Source organism: Podarcis pityusensis, assembly GCF_964106645.2.
Source record: "Podarcis pityusensis genome assembly, chromosome: 7".
Lineage (NCBI taxonomy): Eukaryota > Metazoa > Chordata > Lepidosauria > Squamata > Lacertidae > Podarcis > Podarcis pityusensis.
Window position 1 is genome coordinate 18,604,019 of NC_138031.1, and position 20,191 is coordinate 18,624,209.

The 20,191-nt window shown below is 40.5% G+C and overlaps 1 protein-coding gene across 5 annotated transcripts in view; it reads left to right on the top strand.

Moving 5' to 3' along the window:
- CSMD3 (CUB and Sushi multiple domains 3) overlaps positions 1–20,191 on the top strand; it is a 578,955-nt gene that overhangs the window by 93,745 nt on the left and 465,019 nt on the right. For all 5 annotated transcript variants that reach the window (XR_013988260.1, XM_081012460.1, XM_081012461.1 and 2 more), the window contains exon 2: positions 12,232–12,454. Coding sequence is in view for 4 of the 5 variants with exons in the window: in XM_081012460.1 (XP_080868586.1) it covers positions 12,232–12,454 (223 nt within the window). In the remaining variant the exon portion in view is untranslated. The remainder of the gene's footprint in view (positions 1–12,231; positions 12,455–20,191) is intronic.

The window sequence follows — 20,191 nt, forward strand, 5'->3', positions numbered from 1 at the left end:
GCTGGACTAGAACTGAAAAGAGCTAGGTTCAAATCTCTACTCAGTTATAAAACTCACTGGGTAATCTTTGGAATAATTTCTTACTCCAACCCATTTCATACACTTGTTGTGAAGATGAAAGAAGGAATCAGGAGTACCATCCTGTGCCTCCTGGGAAGAATGGTGAGAGAAATAATTATGACTCTTCTACCTCGCTCTACCCAGTTGCAACTCAGAATCTGAAGAAGCAGCTTGTCACTGACAAAAGCTACTGCCTTTTTGTAACAAAAAGCTCATTAAAAGTTAGTCTCAGTGTGCCATCACACATATTCTTCTTTATCTAATAAGTAAAGTAGATATGGTTTGGCTGCCTCTAATGCAGCCCTATTCATGTATTCATCTGTACAAGGGTGGAAGTGTGAACAGTCTTTATATATCTCATGACACGTGATTGTAGGCTGCCGTATCTGATAGATGAATGGGATGAGCAATGGAGAACAAGCAAGAGTTTCTCTCTTACTCTAGGCAAAGTGTGATGCTCTAGCACAGAACACTATGCCCAGTTTTACATGCCACACTTCAAGAACATGGATGTTAAGTCACAGCAACACTGTTAACAAGGGGTATCTGAAATAACGCTTAAAAAGGGGGAGAAAAACAAGAATTGGCTTTAAATAACTGAAAGTGTTATATAAAAAGTAGGCAAACAAGAGAGGATAGGATTTATGTTGCAACAGCATATGTACTGTAAATGTTAAGGCACAAAATAGTTAAGAGTAGACAATGAAACAATTTTACTGGAAGCGTAGGAAAAGTCATTTGTAAATCTGCTGCTAATGAATCAAATGTAGGTGTCATAAGGGTACTACTGAGAATGTATTTCAGGGAAACATGTCTCTTTGTTTGCCCAAACAGGCGCATTATATAACCCATGAGAGCAGCAAAATAAGCAGAAGGTACAATGGTCATGAGACAAAATGAGGCCAAATCTTTATTGAAAGCAGCGGGCAGGGTAAGGGTTGGCATGACATGGCTTGGGACACTGGTGGTGCTGTGGGTTAAACCACGGAGCCTAGGACTTGCTGATCAGAAGGTTGGCGGTTCGAATGCCCGCTATGGGGTGAGCTCCCGTTGCTCGGTCCCAGCTCCTGCCAACCTAGCAGTTCGAAAGCACGTCAAAGTGCGAGTAGATAAATAGGTACTGCTCCAGAGGGAAGGTAAACGGCGTTTCTGTGCGCTGCTCTGGTTCGCCAGAAGCGGCTTAGTCATGCTGGCCACATGACCTGGAAGCTGTACGCCGGCTCCCTCGGCCAATAAAGCGAGATGAGCGCTGCAACCCCAGAGTCGGTCACGACTGGACCTAATGGTCAGGGGTCCCTTTACCTTTACAATGGTCATGAGACAAAATGAGGCCAAATCTTTATTGAAAGCAGCGGGCAGGGTAAGGGTAGGCATGACATTGGGTCCAGGATCAGTTCATCATTCCACAAGCCCCATGTTGATGGAATGGGTCTGCTGGGTTTGGAGCACCCCAAACCCATTCAATGGGAGTCAGCCAGTGTTGAACTTTGCTGTGGTGCAAGCCAAGCAAGCAAGGACTCACTGGGTGACCAGAGTGCAGGCTCTGGTCAATCTTTACTTCAGGCCCTTTCCTTCAGGCCCCATACAATGTTTATCCTGCCCAATGCCGTTTCCACCCTCATGCAAACAACTTTCGTTTGCCTAACAAAGGAAGGCCATAATTTCACTGAGGGAAAGGCAGAAAACCCAAACATATACCAATCTGTGTTGTTGTTGTTTTTTTTTTTTTTGGGGGGGGGGATATTTCCCAGTCAGAGGGGCCTAGATAGTTCTACTTACCAAGCCCAATTGTAATGCTAAAGAAGATCAGCTACCATTCCATATTCAGTGTCGGTGGTCTGGGGATGTGATAGTTTTAGTATATGCTGCCAGGGCTAAAATAACCAATGTGCTCAATAAACTGCAAAGTCTTTGATCCCTTAAGGATCCCTTAAGGATCAAAGATATGTGGAACTCAGAAAGTGATTCAGTACAATGCGTCCTTGTCCTTTAACTCAACTCTAAAGGTGCTTACTGCCTTTGGGATACATAACTGAATGACAAGGTGCCATGGTATGAGCTGCCTTGTCAATCCTAGGAGTCTGACATTTCCAAAGATGTTAAATTAAGTGAAATTATTTTCTTGAGAGATGTTACAAGGGCTATATCTGCTTACTATTTCTTGCACGTTTAACTTGTTTGAAGTCTGATATATTTCACCAACTAGGTTGTACTCCTTTAATTCTGATATTTCTGGAATCGTGCTTCCATGTGGAACATTTAGCAGGGCCCATGGCAAGTAGCCATGCTTCAATGTATAAAGTCTCAAATTCCATTCTTAGCGTCTCCAGTTGAAGAACTCCAGTTATCATCAAGCTAGGAAATATTTCTGCTGATCAGAACATACAGTAATTAGTGGGCAAAATGCCTGATTCAGTGTAAAGCAGCTTCTTACAGCTACTTGTGATGGTTACCTGTAATGATTGCATCGTTTGTTGTATTCCATATTGTCTTTTAAAAAAATAATAATTCTATTTTCAAGATTAGTTTTGGGAAGATTAGTTTTGGGACACAGATTCTTAATGGTATGAGTTTCGTTGGAATGACCTGGGAAAGGGATAGTGTGTAGAACGTGGAGTTGTGAATCGGGGCCCTGCCCCAAGATGAAATAAGACACGTGGACACCAGCAATTAAGGTTAATGGGCTAAAAATGGCCACAACTTTATTGGTTACAGAATGTGAGTGGTATTGGCTTAGGCACTGGATCTGAACCAACTATACTTGACTCCTGCCCGCCCTGCAGGGAGTCACCCAAGGGTTAACAACCTGTAGGGGGAGCTTGTTGATGCAAACCAACTGGAAGCTTTCCCCTAGAGTCACCAGAGGGTCATGCCATGGCCCTAGCCACCGTCTGGGCATCGGACAGGAACCACGACCACCGGATTCCTTTATACCCTTCAAGGGGAGGGGTAGGTGATGGCCACAACCCTCCCTCCAACACACAACACATTTTCCAATGCCTAACCACCAAACTTTACAAAGTTGTGACGATTTGCTACGAAGTAGGCAAAAAAACAAGTGGCTGGTGCATGACTTGGAACTAGGACCTCCTGTGACGCAGGGGGCATAACTGTGCCCCCTGCGAAGGGTGGGAAAGTGCATCCCGCTTGCAACCCCTTCCCTTAGGGAAGAGGAGAGGATTTCTCAAAAGCAGTTTTGAACTTGCAGGAAATGTCATTGTTGTCATATATGGCTTTTAATATAAGTAACTATTGCATGAATGATGGTGTCCATATTGACTTGGAAGTAAGGGCGGAAGAGATTTCTGTTCTGTTAGCACTTTTAAGTGAAATTACCTAATTTGTATCTCCTGGAATAATAAAACACATTAGAGTGTAATCCACAGCACCCACTTGAAGCCTTCTTCCAGTTTTTGTGAGGAACCATTGGGCAATGACCACGAGTCAGTGGTTGAGCAGCTGGTTTGCAGGCAAAAGGTCCAAAATTCAATCCCTGGCATCTCCCGGTAGTTCTGGGAGAGAATGCTGTCTGAAATCCTAGAAAGCTGCAGCCAGTCAATTTTCACAATCCTGAGCTAGATGGACCAATGACCAACTCAGTGCAAGACAACTACCTATGGTTCTTATGTTCATATGAGTACTAGAGTATGGTTTTCCATGTAGCTGTGAATCTATGGATGGTAGTGTCCTCCAACCTGCTAGATAATTAATTGATCAAGAGATAAGATCTGGCAAGCTAGATGCTCCCAATTAATCAGGCAGCACATTTTTAAAAACACTGTTATTAACAGAAGTACTTAAAAAATGTAGCCAGTGGGCGGCATATCAAAAGAGGCCTTCTTTCCCATCTCACATGTGGGATGGCATTTTCTAAGACTGCATTAATGGCATCATATATGAGGAACCTCTTCAAACAAAGAGTGGGTACTTTTTTTCTCCTTCTGAACAATTATTTTACCCAGGGAAGTAATAGTGCCACTGTATTCTGCTCTGGTCAGACCTCACCTGGAGTACTGTGTCCAGTTCTGGACACCACAGTTCAAGAAGGATACTGACAAACTGGAACGTGTCCAGAGGAGGGCAACCAAAATGGTCAAAGGCCTGGAAACGATGCCTTATGAGGAACGGCTAAGGGACCTGGGCATGTTTAGCCTGGAGAAGAGGAGGTTAAGGGGTGATATGATAGCCATGTTCAAATATATAAAAGGATGTCACATAGAGGAGGGAGAAAGGTTGTTTTCTGCTGCTCCAGAGAAGCGGACACGGAGCAATGGATCCAAACTACAAGAAAGAAGATTCCACCTAAACATTAGGAAGAACTTTCTGACAGTAAGAGCTGTTCGACAGTGGAATTTGCTGCCAAGGAGTGTGGTGGAGTCTCCTTCTTTGGAGGTCTTTAAGCAGAGGCTTGACAACCATATGTCAGGAGTGCTCTGATGGTGTTTCCTGCTTGGCAGGGGGTTGGACTCGATGGCCCTTGTGGTCTCTTCCAACTCTATGATTCTATGATTCTATGATATGCAAGTTTAATCTATTCATGAATTGAGTAAAACTCATACAATTAATCAGCTGACAGCACAGTTTCATTTATTCATTTATTTAAAGTATTTCTATGTCCCCCTTCATTCTGTTTGGATTTCAAGGCAGTGCCCAGCAGAGTATATAATCTAATTTATAAACAACAACAACAATGTGTTGTGTAATCCTATAGAAGTCTCTTCTGAAGAAAATCCTAGTGAGTTCAGTAGGACAGACTCCCAGTAAGTGTGCATCAGATTGCAGCATAATTAAAGTTGCCAGATGCAGAAGAGGACTGGGTTTCTGAATCTTTAATAGTTTTGTAGAAGAGGATTGAGCAGGTGTGGTACAAAACTATTGTAGGTGTGTACATGCTGTCATCTTCTGCATCTGGTGACCCTAAACCCAATAGGACTGGAGCCTGAAGTTGGATTTGTTTTTTAAACTCATAATAGCCTTCATTGATTTGGACTGGTGCTTATTTATCCTTACTGCCCTTCCAGCCCCAGATATGAGATTGAGATGGCTGCTTTTCATTGTCAAGACTTTTTTTTCTGACTGCTTGCTTATTTGTTTCAAGGATTTATATATTGCTTTTCACTTAGCGTGACAAAGTGATGAACAGCGTAATTTACCAATATCCTAAAGCTGCAGCAAAACAGACAAAATACAAAAGCACATAATAGAAATTATAGAAAATAAGTGACCCAGTGCAGAAATGCTTGAGCAAATGAGAATGCTTTTCATTTCTGGCAGAAAGACATCACTGATGGCCCCCCCGTTAGATCTCCGACCTGCTTAGACCTACAGATAACTGTACTTCTTTTTAGGAGTGTTGATAGTTTGGTAACTGATTGCAATGAAAAGAACTGCAAGGTACAGAGGAGTTAATCATACTGAGATTCTACCTCTTCCTTTTTTACACAGTTATGATGACTGCTGCATGACATCTGAAGTGGTATCTTCACAGTGTTTCCCTGAACTGTTGAGTACCAAGATACTTAAGGTCCTTCTAATCTTGCTGAAACTTCCTTGAAACCACCCACACTACTTGTTTGATCATAGCTAACTTATACTTTAGTATTTACTGGAACTTATTTTTGCTTTTGCTCCTAGTTTAATCTCAGTGCCTTCTTCAAAATCATGTAACTCCATGTCACTATGGAGGGGATTAAACACCCCCCCTTTCTAAAGGACAACCTCTGTCTTTAAAAATACATCCATTTACTACCAAAATTTACCGCTCTACATAATCCTATCACCTAGCAGCTGAACATTACTACTTTTGGATTCCGAAGAACCAGATTTGATGTATTTGGTGGTTGCTTTAGTAACTGAACTTCTCTGTAAATCTCATTAAAGATTTACATGCCAAAGTATTATGCAAAAGTTACATAATAACAAGTGAATGAATTGCTAAGATTGTCACTTACTTCTTTAAGAATAAAATGTAATCCAGCATTGCACTTCCTTCTCAGGTCCTACATAACAACAGGTACATATGAAAGTGTTTATTAACAGTTACTGCTTACATCAACATATAAATTATATGCAAGTTGCTTAGGTTTCAGCTAAACTTTTTGTAGCATCTTCAGAGCAAATCAAAATAATGCTTTATTGTGCTATTTCTTCAGAAAAAGAGGTGCCAGAACTCACCATGAAAGCCTTCCTTGTTCTCTTACAATGGCAATGGCACCTACCTGAGAGGTGCCAGAACTGAGTTCTGGTGAGTTCTGCCTGAAAAAGAGCTCTGATGCTTTATTTATCTGTGGACATCTTCCCAACTTAACGTTAGGATGTGTCATCACAAAACTCTACAGCTAGTCAGCTTTTATAGGGCTGGGTAGGATTTTTTAGGTAGCCTCTGACTGATTCTCCTTTTCACCTACTTCACACTGTGTAGGGCGTTGATTTTTGTCTGTTCAGAATTCTGTGTGGACAGGGAAGGGAAAACTTAATGACACTACCATCCTGAGTCACTATTGGGTATGGGAATGCTCTTGAGCCTCACAGCCTGAAGCTTATAGGTACCTAGGGTTGCCCTTAGGGCCTGGAATGTGCACCTTGGTTCACATACGCAAGGCTCACTCAGCAAGGAGGGAGAATCGTTTCCCAGTCCTTGGCTTTATAGAGCCAATAAAGTAGTGGCCAGATTGATTATTTAATTTCTATACCACTTAATACAGTATGTATTGTGGTATATTGTGTTTTTATCATTCGGTTGGGAGCCCAGAGTGGCTGGGGAAACACAGCCAGATGGGAGGGGTATAAAGGATAAATTGATATTATTATTATTCAGTAAAAAAAATCTCTAAGCGGTGTATAAAAAACTGAAGCGACAACAGAGAAACTGACACAAACTATTACACAAAATAAGAATAGTTCCCTCATGCACATGGATTTGCATCTCCCTGCCTGCACTTACTGATTTGGCTTATTTGCAGATCCTCCACTCTGTTATATTTCCTCCACTATGGTGTGTTGAGTCTTCTTTCTGCTTAGTGCTGTGTGAAAATGTGTTTCAGCAGCAATGATGTAAAGGGACCAGCATATCATGGGATTTTTACATGCTACCTTATTCCAGGTTAGACTATTCATCCATCTAGTCTAGGATTAGAGGCAGCACCTGCTATCCGATCCTTTTAAATGGAAATTGCTAGGAACTGAAGCTGGAGCTCTGCATGCTGTGTCTCTACCTCTCAACTTTTCCAGCCGTGATTAACAAATTGCAGCCATGTAATCAGCTTCTCTATGATGTAGCTTTATTTATTAGTGGGTTCATGGAATATCAATATTTGTGCTTAGCGGGAAAAATCCTCTTAACTGCTCAAGGGCAGAGTCATGTTTGCAGATCATTATAAGCAGCCAAAAGTGCAAATGCGAACTTAAAATGCTGGTATCTTTAAGGAGCGTATTCATACTTTATTTATGGCTTGATGTGCTTTGACAACAACGAGTGCATGATTCTGTTTCCAAGCTTGCATAAGTTTACATTAACCCTTTCTGGATGAACAGTATATGGTAATGAAAGCCCTGTAATTCTATTCATTATCACAGAGCACATCCAAATGATACCTTCTTGTGTGTTGGGTTTTGAAGTTTTATTGAGGCTTCCAGGGAACAAAATATATTTCTACCAAGACTATGGGTCACAAGCAAAATTTTGGATAGGCAGAAGAGGTGGCATTGACCCTTATATTTCAGCCCACATATTTTTGGTATGTTTCAGGTTGCAAGGAGATTTTTAAAATAGCAGCAAAAGAAGAAAGCACTGTTATTTCTGAAACTGGAAACATATTTAAGAACAAGCTTTTGATCCTTCCTGTAAATTTCCCTGTCCCACTAGTGAAATCACTATCTGGGTAGACGTTAGCCAAATTGCAGCTGATTTGGGGTGCCATGAAAAGGGCAGGAATAGTGTTGCTATTTTTTACTGTCTGGGGAGAGGTGCTTGTGGAATTTTCTGCTTCAGGTAGCAACCTAACTTTGCTGGTACTAAACTCCACGCCTTGGAGGGGTGGGGTGCAATTTGCTACTCTATTCCAGGCAGTAAGATATGTTGGCCCAGCCCTGTACTCTTCTCTCTGCCCCTCCCCAGCCACATACAAACTGCCACCACAGAGACATTGAAACCTGAAATGGCACTCCCAGTATGCGTGCTCAGGATGATTTCTCTCTCATTGGCAATGCATAGGAATCTGAGACGTATAAAGCAAGGAAAGCCTAGAAATCGGTGCTAAAACACCCCGCATTATTTTAAAAATAGAAAACGCTAAATCTGCTTTTAGAATGGATTATGCAAATCAAATGCATTTGCATATCATTGTTCAGCTTGCTTGCTCTGTTCTGGTTGCTTTGGCAGTGTTTTTTGAAAATATATTTTTGTTCCACGTATTTTATTTTTATTTTTGCTTTCTCATGAACTGGATTAAAACCAAAAGTTGGAACTTCCTTCCCTTAGAAAAGAAAGAAGTGGTTTAGTCTAGAATTCTTCCCTAATGTGGTACGATCTCCCAATTGTTCAATAAACTAGTCAGTTTGGGATCACCTCACCCCATATATGCCCACTTGACTAATTTTATCGAAGGAATTGGCACTCTTAGAAGTGGCACATAATGTCCATTCTACTCTTACTAAGAACTCAGTCTTTTAGTGGTATCACTTATTCTCTGGAACTCTTCATATTGATATTAGGTACTATTTTTGACAGCTATTGAAAGCAAGCCTATCCAGACATGTAATTTTATTGTGTTTATTTGTTTTTAAAACTGTTGATTTTATCTATATTTTGACAATTTTAGGGTGTCTAGTTTCTGGAGTCTGTTTTTAGCCTATTTGAATGACTACTATGTATTATCGTGTAAAGCACATTCATATTTTTCTCTTAAGGGGTATATGAATTATACTAAATAAATAAATGAAACTTATTACATAAAATCAGAGTCAGACACAAAATTGCTGGGGGGGGCACTTCTCTCTCCCTTTGCTGGACATTCTGTCTCTGTTTTCTCAAGGGAAGACATTAATTTCTAACAAATTATTTGAGAATTTCTGCTCCAACCCTATGTTAAATATAAAGCGAAATGCCCCTCCACATTTCATTCATAAATAGGGTAGAAAATATCATGCACTCCTTTGCATCCCAAGTTTATTATTGTTTAATATTACTTTAATATTGCTTAACAAAGCAATGGCCATGATAAATTTTCTTTTTCAGACTGTTGGAGAATTCTACTTCTGTTCTCCCTAAGAATATTTTGAACCCATCTCCCTCTCTTAGCACCTTCAAATAAGGTGGAGAATTTGGGGAGGCCATTTTCTCTCAGCCCTACTTTGATCTGTCTCTAGTCCTGACAGGAACATGGATTTCCCTTGTAAGGCAAAGAGCAGAACAACATATAAAATGAACCTCCAGCTTTGCTGATAAAAAGACTATCATGTTTTCTTGATTTTGGTGTTCTATGTTCCAAGTATTTTCTGAGAATTTCCCCCCCTGAAGAAACAATACTGTATATTTGTCTTCAGGGTTCTTTGGCTGGTGTGCGGGGGTTGTAAGATTTACCTCAGAACAGAGATATCCCTACAATTATTTGTCTTGTGTCCTCGATTCTGAAGACAGTAATGTTCAAAATGGGTAGTGTTGTGGAGGGGGGGGGGAGTGTTCAGAAGCTTTAACTAGCTTTAAACTGAGTGGTTTTGTAGACCCACATCTTGTATTCCCCAGTGGAAAATATGAAACAAACACTTGTGAGAAAGGTCACGGAGAGTGGAGTCCTTCAGCTTTCTGACAAAAACATGGAGTCCACTTGTCTCTGAAAAACAGAGATTCCATCCAAGATCCCGAGGCACAGCCCATGTAAATAATTCAACATAATTCTTCATAAGTAATTCAAGTTTCATTCTGAAGAAGTGATATCGGAACTAAATGTATCCCAAAGGCTTTTACAAAGTTAACTAATGCAGTCAGAGTTAAATAATAAATAACAACAGATAATTTTTCAGATGGGATTTAAAAATAGATCATGAGTTGCTGAAGGCACCAAAGAGGGGAAATAAGAAATGTTTTGGGTATGGAATTTTGGTAATAGCTATTCTGCATTTGTAAGAACTTTGTCATTTAATAAGGCCTCACCTATACTGTACTTTGGAACTCCTTGCCTATCAAGCAGACACCTTCTCTGAATTGTTTTCCGTGCCTGCTAAAAACATGGTTTCGGAAAGCCTACCCAAATGCTTAGAAAATTTAAACTTCTTAGTATTTTAACCTCGTGTATATTTTAATATATTTTAAATTTCCCCCCAATTTTATGGTTTTATCTTTTTGAAAACCACTTTAAGAGTTGGTTGTTGTTGCTTTTTACAATCAAGCAGTGTATACATTTTATGTAATAAAATAAAATAAATAAATTCCTGTCCTTTGGTCATGCTGGCTGTGGCTGATGGGTGCTGGAATCCAACAAAACTGGGAAGTTAACAGCTTTGAGGGTTAAAATCAAATGAACAATGAAACATAAACAGGTACAAATTTGAAATAAAATAAATTATGAAATAAATAAACAAAATGAAATGAAACCTACAGCTGTGTTCCCAGCAGGCCTTGGGTTTATAATTTTTATTAATTCGATCACCCAGCATTCACCATCAGGCTACAACAATTTAAATATTCAATATTTAAAACAATTAAAACAAATCATACCCTCAGGAATAGAGTGGATCCCAAAAACACATATTTCGAGTGTCAAGACCAAGATAAAGAGGTGCATTTTCAGCATACTGATGATTTGGATTTTTCAGCATCAAAGGTTCCCTCTGATTCATAGGTGGAATTACCTGTTAGTAAAATTTTCTATGATACATATTTTTGTGCTTTCTGTCTCACAGTTGAATGTGTGAACTGCTGTTGAAAATATTGTGCTCAAGAGAATGTGAGGTGATTTGAAGCTCTGTCTTAATCCACGCAATATGCTAGCAAGTTTGCTATTCCACCATATTTTAATATTTTTAAGGGAGATCACAGAGAGAAGGCTCGTACATTCCACTGGCAGTGGGACAAGGAAGTAGGAAGTGAGCTGTGAACTCTCCATGAAAAACAGCGCAATCGTTTCCATGTGTTAAGGGCTAATGATTACTTATTTTGACTGCAGCACTGTGTGAGGAAAAGGGCAATCTCTTTGGCAATCAGGTCTCAAACTCTTGGGGTTTTATGGCTTAATAGAAGCATTTTGAGAAACCTATTAGCATCCAGTGTCACTAGCGTAATGTGTTCCACTTTCTAACTGGAAAACTCTACTTAGCAACTAGGCCACAGCATTCTGCCCTAACCTGTGTTTTTGGAATGGACTTAAGATATAATACCTCCAGCAGAGCTCCACATACAAATAAAGGTTAAAGGAAATAGTTTCCATAATGTTAGTAAAAGAAAGGGAGCAGCACATTCATCTTCCTAGATGTGAATGGAGAAGACCAAGGGATAGCTCATTTGATAAGAGCATGAGACTTTTAATTTCCAAGTCATAGGTTTGAGCATCACATTGGGCAAAATTAGGGTTTGGACTAGATGACTCTTGTTTGTCCCTTCCAAGTCTACAGTTCTATGACTTGGAATATGAATTTTACAAGCAAATGGCAAGCTAATAATATGACATCTTGATCCTAAATTCATCAACTTGGACATACCGTAATGTAAATTCCATAATCGAGGAGCTATCATAGAAAAGTCTACTTGATTTCAAGACCCATAGGGGACTGACATGCCAAAGATGTGTTTTACTATACAGTGGTACCTCGGGTTAAGTACTTAATTCGTTCTGGAGGTCCGTTCTTAACCTGAAACTGTTCTTAACCTGAAGCATCACTTTAGCTAATGGGGCCTCCTGCTGCCACCGCGCCGCAGGAGCCCAATTTCTGTTCTTATCCTGAAGCAAAGTTCTTAACCTGAAGCAGTATTTCTGGGTTAGCGGAGTGTGTAACCTGAAGCGTATGTAACCTGAAGCGTATGTAACCCGATGCACCAATGTAGTTAGTTAAATATCTGGCAGAGTTGGAGCAGAATATTTAACTGATCTATTAAGGTGAGGAAGAATTTGTTTCATTCAGTAAGGTATGTGTGGTGATAATGAATTTACTCTTTTTTTCTTATTCATTTTTTTGCAGGATTTATTTATACATGTGGTGGAACATTAAAAGGACTTAATGGTACTATAGAAAGCCCCGGCTTCCCATATGGATATCCAAATGGCGCAAATTGTACGTGGGTAATAATTGCAGAAGAAAGAAACAGAATACAGATAGTATTTCAGTCTTTTGCTCTAGAAGAAGAATACGATTATTTATCATTATATGATGGGCATCCACATCCTACAAACTTCAGGACAAGGTAAATATTGTTGACATCCTGTCAAAATATGGCTTGCTACGAATGAATACATTTTCTCAAAATGTCTTTCCTGGCAATATTGGAACTGAAGTTGTTACATTTTTTCAGCTATCTTGCTCAGCCTCTTTTCAATAGCAGACGCTAAAGTCAAATTACGGAAAGAGGTTCACCCAAAGAAAACATTGCCCATTCATTTTCAGATGACAGTTGACAATTCCTTTGACACAAATGCATTAGCTTTTGTACAAACCATAAGTTTAGGTAATGAGAAAGCTTCTAACTCATCGTATTGTGTTTTTCTGAAAGCTGTTGTTATTTGGGTTACATTGTAGATCTTGTTGAAGCACGTGGTAACTCAGTGGCACATGAGCATAAGGTCTTCAGAAGGTTCCAGGATCAATTCATGAGCACCACTAGTTTTCATTTTAATTATCTCATATAGAAAGGCTGGTAAACACTTCTGCCTGAAGCATTGACAGTATTCCCAATAGACAATATTGCATATGCACTAATTGTCCTTTTCCCCAGGGACATTCTTTATTCTCCAATTGCCCATATCTTTACATTTGAGTGATGAATCTTAGATTGTGTACATATATGCAAAGAGTTTGAAGGGGTCTCAAAGCAGTATATTCTGCCTGAGGCCAATGCAGAAAATTCACTGCATCCCTGATAGGTGGGGAATCCAGCCCCTCCTTAAAAGGTTTGTTCTTCTGCTGATCAGTTCATTCCATCAGAAAGCAAGAGATAACTAATCTTCAAGATTTTGTCTCTCTTTCACATGACCCTGCCATGTTCTTCTCTCTTGACCTGAAGATGGTTTGTTAGCCTATCATATAGTGACTGCCAGATATAATCTGCCTAAATGTCTGACTGGCCAACAGAATCAGAACTGAAAACCATGTGGAGTGTATGTAGGCATGGGGGAGAAATCCATATAGTTTCATTTTAATGAAAACTTCTCAAATTTGCACTTCCCAAACAACTGAAACACAACTCTTCTTTGAAAGTCACACTACTCTATACATTGAGACAAAGTTCCCCAACCAAAGAGTGCATACACAAAAAAGTGCACATTAGTGAAAATACAAAATCCATGCTATTTGGGAAGTGGGGGGAGATTGCTTGTAGAAATCATTATACTAGATAATGAAAATGTACACAAAGATACATACATTGGGAGAAATTTGCACGTAAATGCACATTAATTTTACTGCAGACTTTTAAAATATTTCAAAGGGGTGAACTGAAGTTAAGGTTGTGAAATTGAGAAATGGAGAAAAACTGAAATTGACATATGCATCCATCACTGGGTGTATAGGAGGAAAACTAGGGTGGCCATACTACACCTGCCCACTGAAGCTTGGGACAAGTGACTAACATGCCCTGTGTGTAGCTTGACACTTTTTAAAAAGAAAAATGAAGCGACTCAATGGTCTGGTGTATGGTTTTGGATTCATTTGTTGGCTACCTCATCAAGCTTAGCTGCACAAAGCCCTACTTCCCCATTCGGTGTTGGAGGAGATGTGGGACATGTGGGGCACTGTTTCATTTATGATGTGAGGTCACATCAGCCAAAGACTTTGGGGTCTGCAACTTTCTCTATACTTAGGTAACTTATTAGACAAATGATTATGCCTGATCCTACTCTTGCATTCCTTTCTGTTTTTTTGTTGGTAGACATCAGTACCTAAGGTTCTGTTAAAAGTTAATAACTAACTGCCAAACTTTAGTGGCATGGTATTGGAGGGGAATGGACAATCTTCCTCTTAAAACTTGGTATGATAAGAGTCTGGCAATTGGCGCTTGATTAGACTCTTACCCGAGAATTCAAGGAAGCCAGAAGAGTGGCTCTGACAGATAAATTTGTTCAAACACAGTACCCATTAATTTATTATGCCACTATCTTTCTGGAGGGACACTTTCCTGCCAACTTGGTTGCCAAAGTAAAATCCACTGTCATGTTGTATTGCAATAATGTAATGACTATGGAGACGTTGTTTATCTTTTTATTGTTAATAGATTATTATTTTTTGCAATACCTTTAATAAAGAGCATTTTTAATTTTTTTTATCAAAAAAATAATGTGCCACCTCCAGTGGCTGAAAGCTGAAGAGAAATATCTCTTGGAAAGAATGCTTTGAAAAACAAGGGTCAGAGAAGTAGCTGTTGTCTCCCTATTCTTTGGAGGGCTTTTTTATCTTTGTGCTGTTTGCTTTATAAATACAGACCTTCTGTGTTTTTCAGGGTCCTTGGGGGCTCTGTCCAAAAACACGTATTCATTACTAGAGAGTCCAGGAAACTTGGTTTGCTCTGCACTGCTCCATCTCTGTCTCAGTTGACCAGCTGAGCAAAAGCAGTTCCGAAATGATTAGGCGCAAATTAAGGGCTCAGCATTTTTGACGCAACTTTGAACTACAGAGCATAGGATCATTGATTTTCTTCAAACAGCCTCATGCAGTGCTGCAGCTTTGGCCACCACTTAGATAGAAGCAGGAGGCACGGAAGAAAGATAAGATTTACTGTGGGGATTCAGAGTTAGCAAGGAGGAATACAAGAAATAATGAGACTCCAAATGTCACCCATAGTCTCTTTATACAGGTGCAATGTGGCAGGTGGCTCTCGAAGATCAGATAATGCCAGTTAAGTAGAATTATCAAAGTTAATTGACCAGCACTCTATATGCATGGCAGGAAGAAAACGGGAAAAGGCAAATGGACAATGATGAGGATGGCTCAGCAATTTTAATCCTGCTGACCAATTTAACCTGTTTTTATTATGTCAGATTTAGTTTATTGAATCGCACCTATATTTTTATTCCCTTATTCCTTTTTCAAACTGCCTCGGCAATATGATGGTAGGGCGATGTAAAAAACAACAAACCTTTAACTGATTAATTGCTCAGTCAAAGCCGCAAGAGCTGAACCTCCCTAAATCCACACTCGGTTCCCATAATGAAGCTGAGATGAGTACAGCGCTTGCATATGTTAAAAATGTTGAAATTTCCAGCAGCATCACTCAAATATTTAATGTTTAATGTTATTGTGTTTTTAATATTCAATTGGGAGCCACCCAGAGTGGCTGGAAACCCAGCCAGATGGGCAGGGTATAAATAAATCTATTATTATTATTATTATTATTATTATTATTATTAATTATTATTATTTGTACAGTGGTGCCTCGCAAGACGAAATTAATTCGTTCCACGAGTTTTGTCGTCTTGCGATTTTTTTCGTCTTGCGAAGCACGGTGTCGGGAAAGTTTTGGAAAAGCTTCAAAAATCACCAAAGTCTTTAAAAACCTCAAAAAAGGCTACCACACCGCGTTCTATGAGTTGCTCCTCAAAGTCAAGTCGCAACTGTATTAACAGTGTTAAGAAAAAGGAAACAAACTTGCAAGACGTTTCCGTCTTGCGAAGCAAGGCCATAGGGAAAATTGTCTTGCGAAGCAGCTCAAAAAACAAAAAACCCTTTCGTCTAGCGAGTTTTTTGTCTTGCGAGGCATTCGTCTTGCGAGGTACCACTGTAGTTGGTTGTGTATTATAGAGTCTTAAACAGCTTGGACTCTCCATACTTTATGACCCATTTACACAATTTTATTCTGAGGTAGAATACCTAAAAACACTTCAATCTACAGTCAAAAAATATTAATTTCTATTTAGTTTCTTTGTGAGTTCATGAAGTGCTGGCTCCTGGGGATTTTTTTTTTTTTGTGGGGGGGGGGAGGAGAGGGGAGCTCAAGAAAACTTTTGACACTTCCTGTGAGCTCCACACTGATCTCTAGTAGCTCTATCACACTGAGTAAAACAATGTCCTGGAAATGTGTTCGGCACCTAAAAGTCAGGTACTGTGATTCAAATTCATCCTCTTTGTTCTGTATGCTTGATAATATTTATGTGAGCTGTACTGCTATTTTTCAGTCTGTAGGAAAACTACAGTTGTTAATTTAACAAATGTAATTAGATTGAGGTGAGTTTTATACAGCCAGGTCTCTTTTTCCTGCTTGATTCTCCTCACCCCAGCAGGGTGGGGAGACCATTTTCAGCCAGTGGTCCACATTTTCTCATGGGAAAATGCTCAGGTCCTATATGCCACTGATGGCTGGGGTCAGATGAGAAAGTGGACAGAGCAATGGATGTGACTCTTCCAGCTCTGCAAAAGTCAGAGATGTTTCCAGAGACCCTCAAGCCATGAAAATGTACTCAAGAAGGGCAGGTGGGGAGGGAATGGGGGGGGGGACCAATGGAGAAGCCTGGAGAGCTGTGTTTTGCCCCCTTTGTTTGACCCGAGGTCTCCCAGCCCTGATACAGAACATCGAATATGAAGAGGAGAATGTCACAGCATGCTTCATTGCAAAAAACAAGCAACAAATGGTGTGTTGCTAAGCATAGATATTAGCAGCCTGGTGTTAATGCATGCCAAGCTTTGCCATAATTAAAAGCTGGTAGTTATGTCTCTTGAACCTTGTCTATTATTTCCAGGCCCTCCCCCCCACAGGTTTGGAAACTTATATGGTTTATTAGCAGGGTCTCCGCCGCCCCCTCCAGTCCAGGCAGAGTTCTTAATGCAGGCCTGCAGCACAGTTTGTTCCAGGTTTATAAGTGGGTTTTGAAGACCCATTTATTTTCGACTTGCTTTTTCATAAATTATGTAGTTGGTGCTGTGGAAATGGTGCTGGGATTTCTTTTAGCCTGTTTTTAACGGTGTGTTACTGGCTTGCTGTAGTTGATATTGCTGTGCTTAGCAATGCTATTGTTATTTAGTTTTATTCGATCAAATTGTCTGTGGATGGTGCTTTATTCGGAGGTGGGGGTGGGATGAGTGCATTCTTAATGAGTAGGTATATTGCATTTTTATGTTTTATGGAACACACTGTGCTTCAAAATAGGGGTGATAAACCTGTTGTTGTTTAGTCGTGTCCGACTCTTCGTGACCCTATGGACCAGAGCACGCCAGGCACTTCTGTCTTCCACTGCCTCCCGCAGTTTGTCCAAACTCATGCTGGTAGCTTCGAGAACATTATCCAGCCATCTCGTCCTCTGTCGTCCCCTTTTCCTTGTGCCCTCAATCTTTCCCAACATCAGGGTCTTTTCCAGGGAGTTTTCTCTTCTCATGAGGTGGCCAAAGTATCGGAGCCTCAGCTTCAGGATCTGTCCTTCGAGTGAGTACTCAGGGCTGATTTCCTTAAGAATGGAGAGGTTTGATCTTCTTGGAGTCCATGGGACTCTCAAGAGTCTCCTCCAGCACCATAATTCAAAAGCATCAATTCTTCGGCGATCAGCCTTCTTTATGGTCCAGCTTTCACTTCCATACATCACTACTGGGAAAACCATAGCTTTAACTATATGGACCTTTTTTGGCAAGGTGATGTCTCTACTTTTTATGTGATAAACCTATGACCCTCCAAATTTTGTTGGACTTCCCATCAAGCTCAAGTAACATGACAGTGGTTAGGGATGATGGAAGTTATAGACCAACAGGATTTGGAGGGCCATAGCTTCCCCATCTTCACCTGAAAGGTGACAGACAAATACCTAAATGGTATATATATATATATATATATATATATATATATATATGATCTGATTCATGCTTTATTTATTGCTTTTTAGAAGGTGGGATCAGTTAGTTTTCACTGACCTGTAGAGCAAAATTCTAGATAGCAAAAACTTGGTTGTTCTGAAAATCAAGATATAGAGCAAAGTGCCAAATCATGAAGTCTACTTTGACATTGGACAGCATCTCCTGTCCTAAAGCTTCAATGCTTTATCAGATCGTCTGAGACAGATTTATGGCTTTAATAGTCTACAATTTTCTATTCATTATTTTTAGGTCAGGCAGGGAACTCAAATATTCATGAGGAGAGAAAATATGTTTTAAGGGGAAATTGTGTTTGTCCTCAAATGACAAAGAAACCACAATAGTTAGGAAAGTTAATTATCCACACATGTTAAATATTTTCTAAAGAAACAATGGTCCATTTTAAAACAAGTTCAGCTGACAGGGATAACTTTTATCAGCTGCCTTGTAAACAGCATAAATTATGGCTCTTATTTCTATTAATGTTATGTGCATTTCCTTTTATCTTCTTTTGCATGGAAAGTTGCAATTTATTTCTTCTTTTTATCATTGCTCTACATTTTGTCTGTGCCTTGATTTCCACATCATTAATTTTCATAGTGATGTCATTCTTGTTCTGACATTCTATTCTTCCCATTGTATTTGTATTACTTGCTTTCTGTCAAGGGCAATCTATATGTTAGGGATGTTACAAGCATTTGAGGAAAAGTGCTTGCACAGGTGAATTCCCCTCCCAAACCTTACAATAAAGAATAGAGTGAGCACAGCATGGCTTGCAGCCTGCTGCAAGCTGGCCTTTACTTGTCATAAGAACAGGGCACTGTACTGAAGTCTTTTTCTTCAGCAAGCAACCAGAATTAATCACCCACCCACGTGGTTGTTCTCCCATCAAGCCAATTCTTAGTTGTTCCAAAGCAGTCTTCGGAGGTCTGTAATTTGGTTTTAAACTACCATATTTTTCGCCCTATAGGACGCACCGTCCCATAAGGCGCACCTAGTTTTTTTTGGGGGGGGAGATAAAGGAAGCCCGAGCTTCCCCCGACCCCAGCCCCCAGAACAGGCAACTCTCCGCAAGGCGTGGGAGCCCGGTGCCAGGCTCCCGCGCCTTGCGGAGAGCTGCGCGAAGCCTGAGCGCGCTGAGCTCAGCGAGCCCAGCCTTCGGCATGCAGGCAACTCTCCGCAAGCCATGGGAGCCCAGCGCCAGGCTCCCGCGCCTTGCGGAGAGCTGCGCCAAGTCTGGGCGTGCTGAGCTCAGCGCGCCCAGGCTTCAGCATGCAGGCAACTCTCCGCAAAGCCTGGAGAGCGAGAGGGGTCGGTGCGCACCGACCCCTCTCGCTCTCCAGGCTTTAGCGAAAGCCTGCATTCGCCCCATAGGATGCACACACATTTCCCCTTCATTTTTGGAGGGGAAAAAGTGCGTCCTATGGGGCGAAAAATACGGTATTTTTGATATTGTATTTTTTTAATTACTGTGACCATCCCTGGTGAACAGCAGATAATAAATCACATAAATAGTAACAATTTAAGAAGAAATCTGTTGGATCAGGTCCAGGATCCTGTTCACAGTGACCAGCAAGATGCTTAAGAAAGGCCAGCAAGTAGGACATGAGCCCATCATCATTTTTCACACATGTCCTCCCCAGTAGCTAGCATTCAGAGGTGTATCTCATACAATATAGCGGCAGGGCACAGCCATCATGACTAGTAGTCATTGGTACACTTTATCAAAGGGAAACTCCCCTCCGGAGTAGAAATAATTTATTGAACGGATGGAAAGCTCATTAATCTAAGCAGGCTGAAAGCAGAGAGTAAGGTTACCATAACTTCCATCATAGAGCTTCAGTACGCTGATGACAACGTAGTGTGTGCACACTCAGAGGATGACCTCCAAACCATCCTAAATGTCTTCTCAGAAGCTTATGGAAAAACTTGGCCTATTGCTCAACATCCAAAAAACCAAAGTGCTGCACCAACAAGCACTTAACAATGCATCTGCATTGCAACAAATGTTGGTCACTTCAGCTACCTGGGCAGTTATCTTTCCACAAGGGCAGACGTTGATGTTGAAATCCAGCATTGCCTGACCTCTGCGAGGACGGCTTCCTCCCAGTTGAAGTGCAGAGTGTTTGAGGACCAGGACATTTGCAGGGAAACCAAA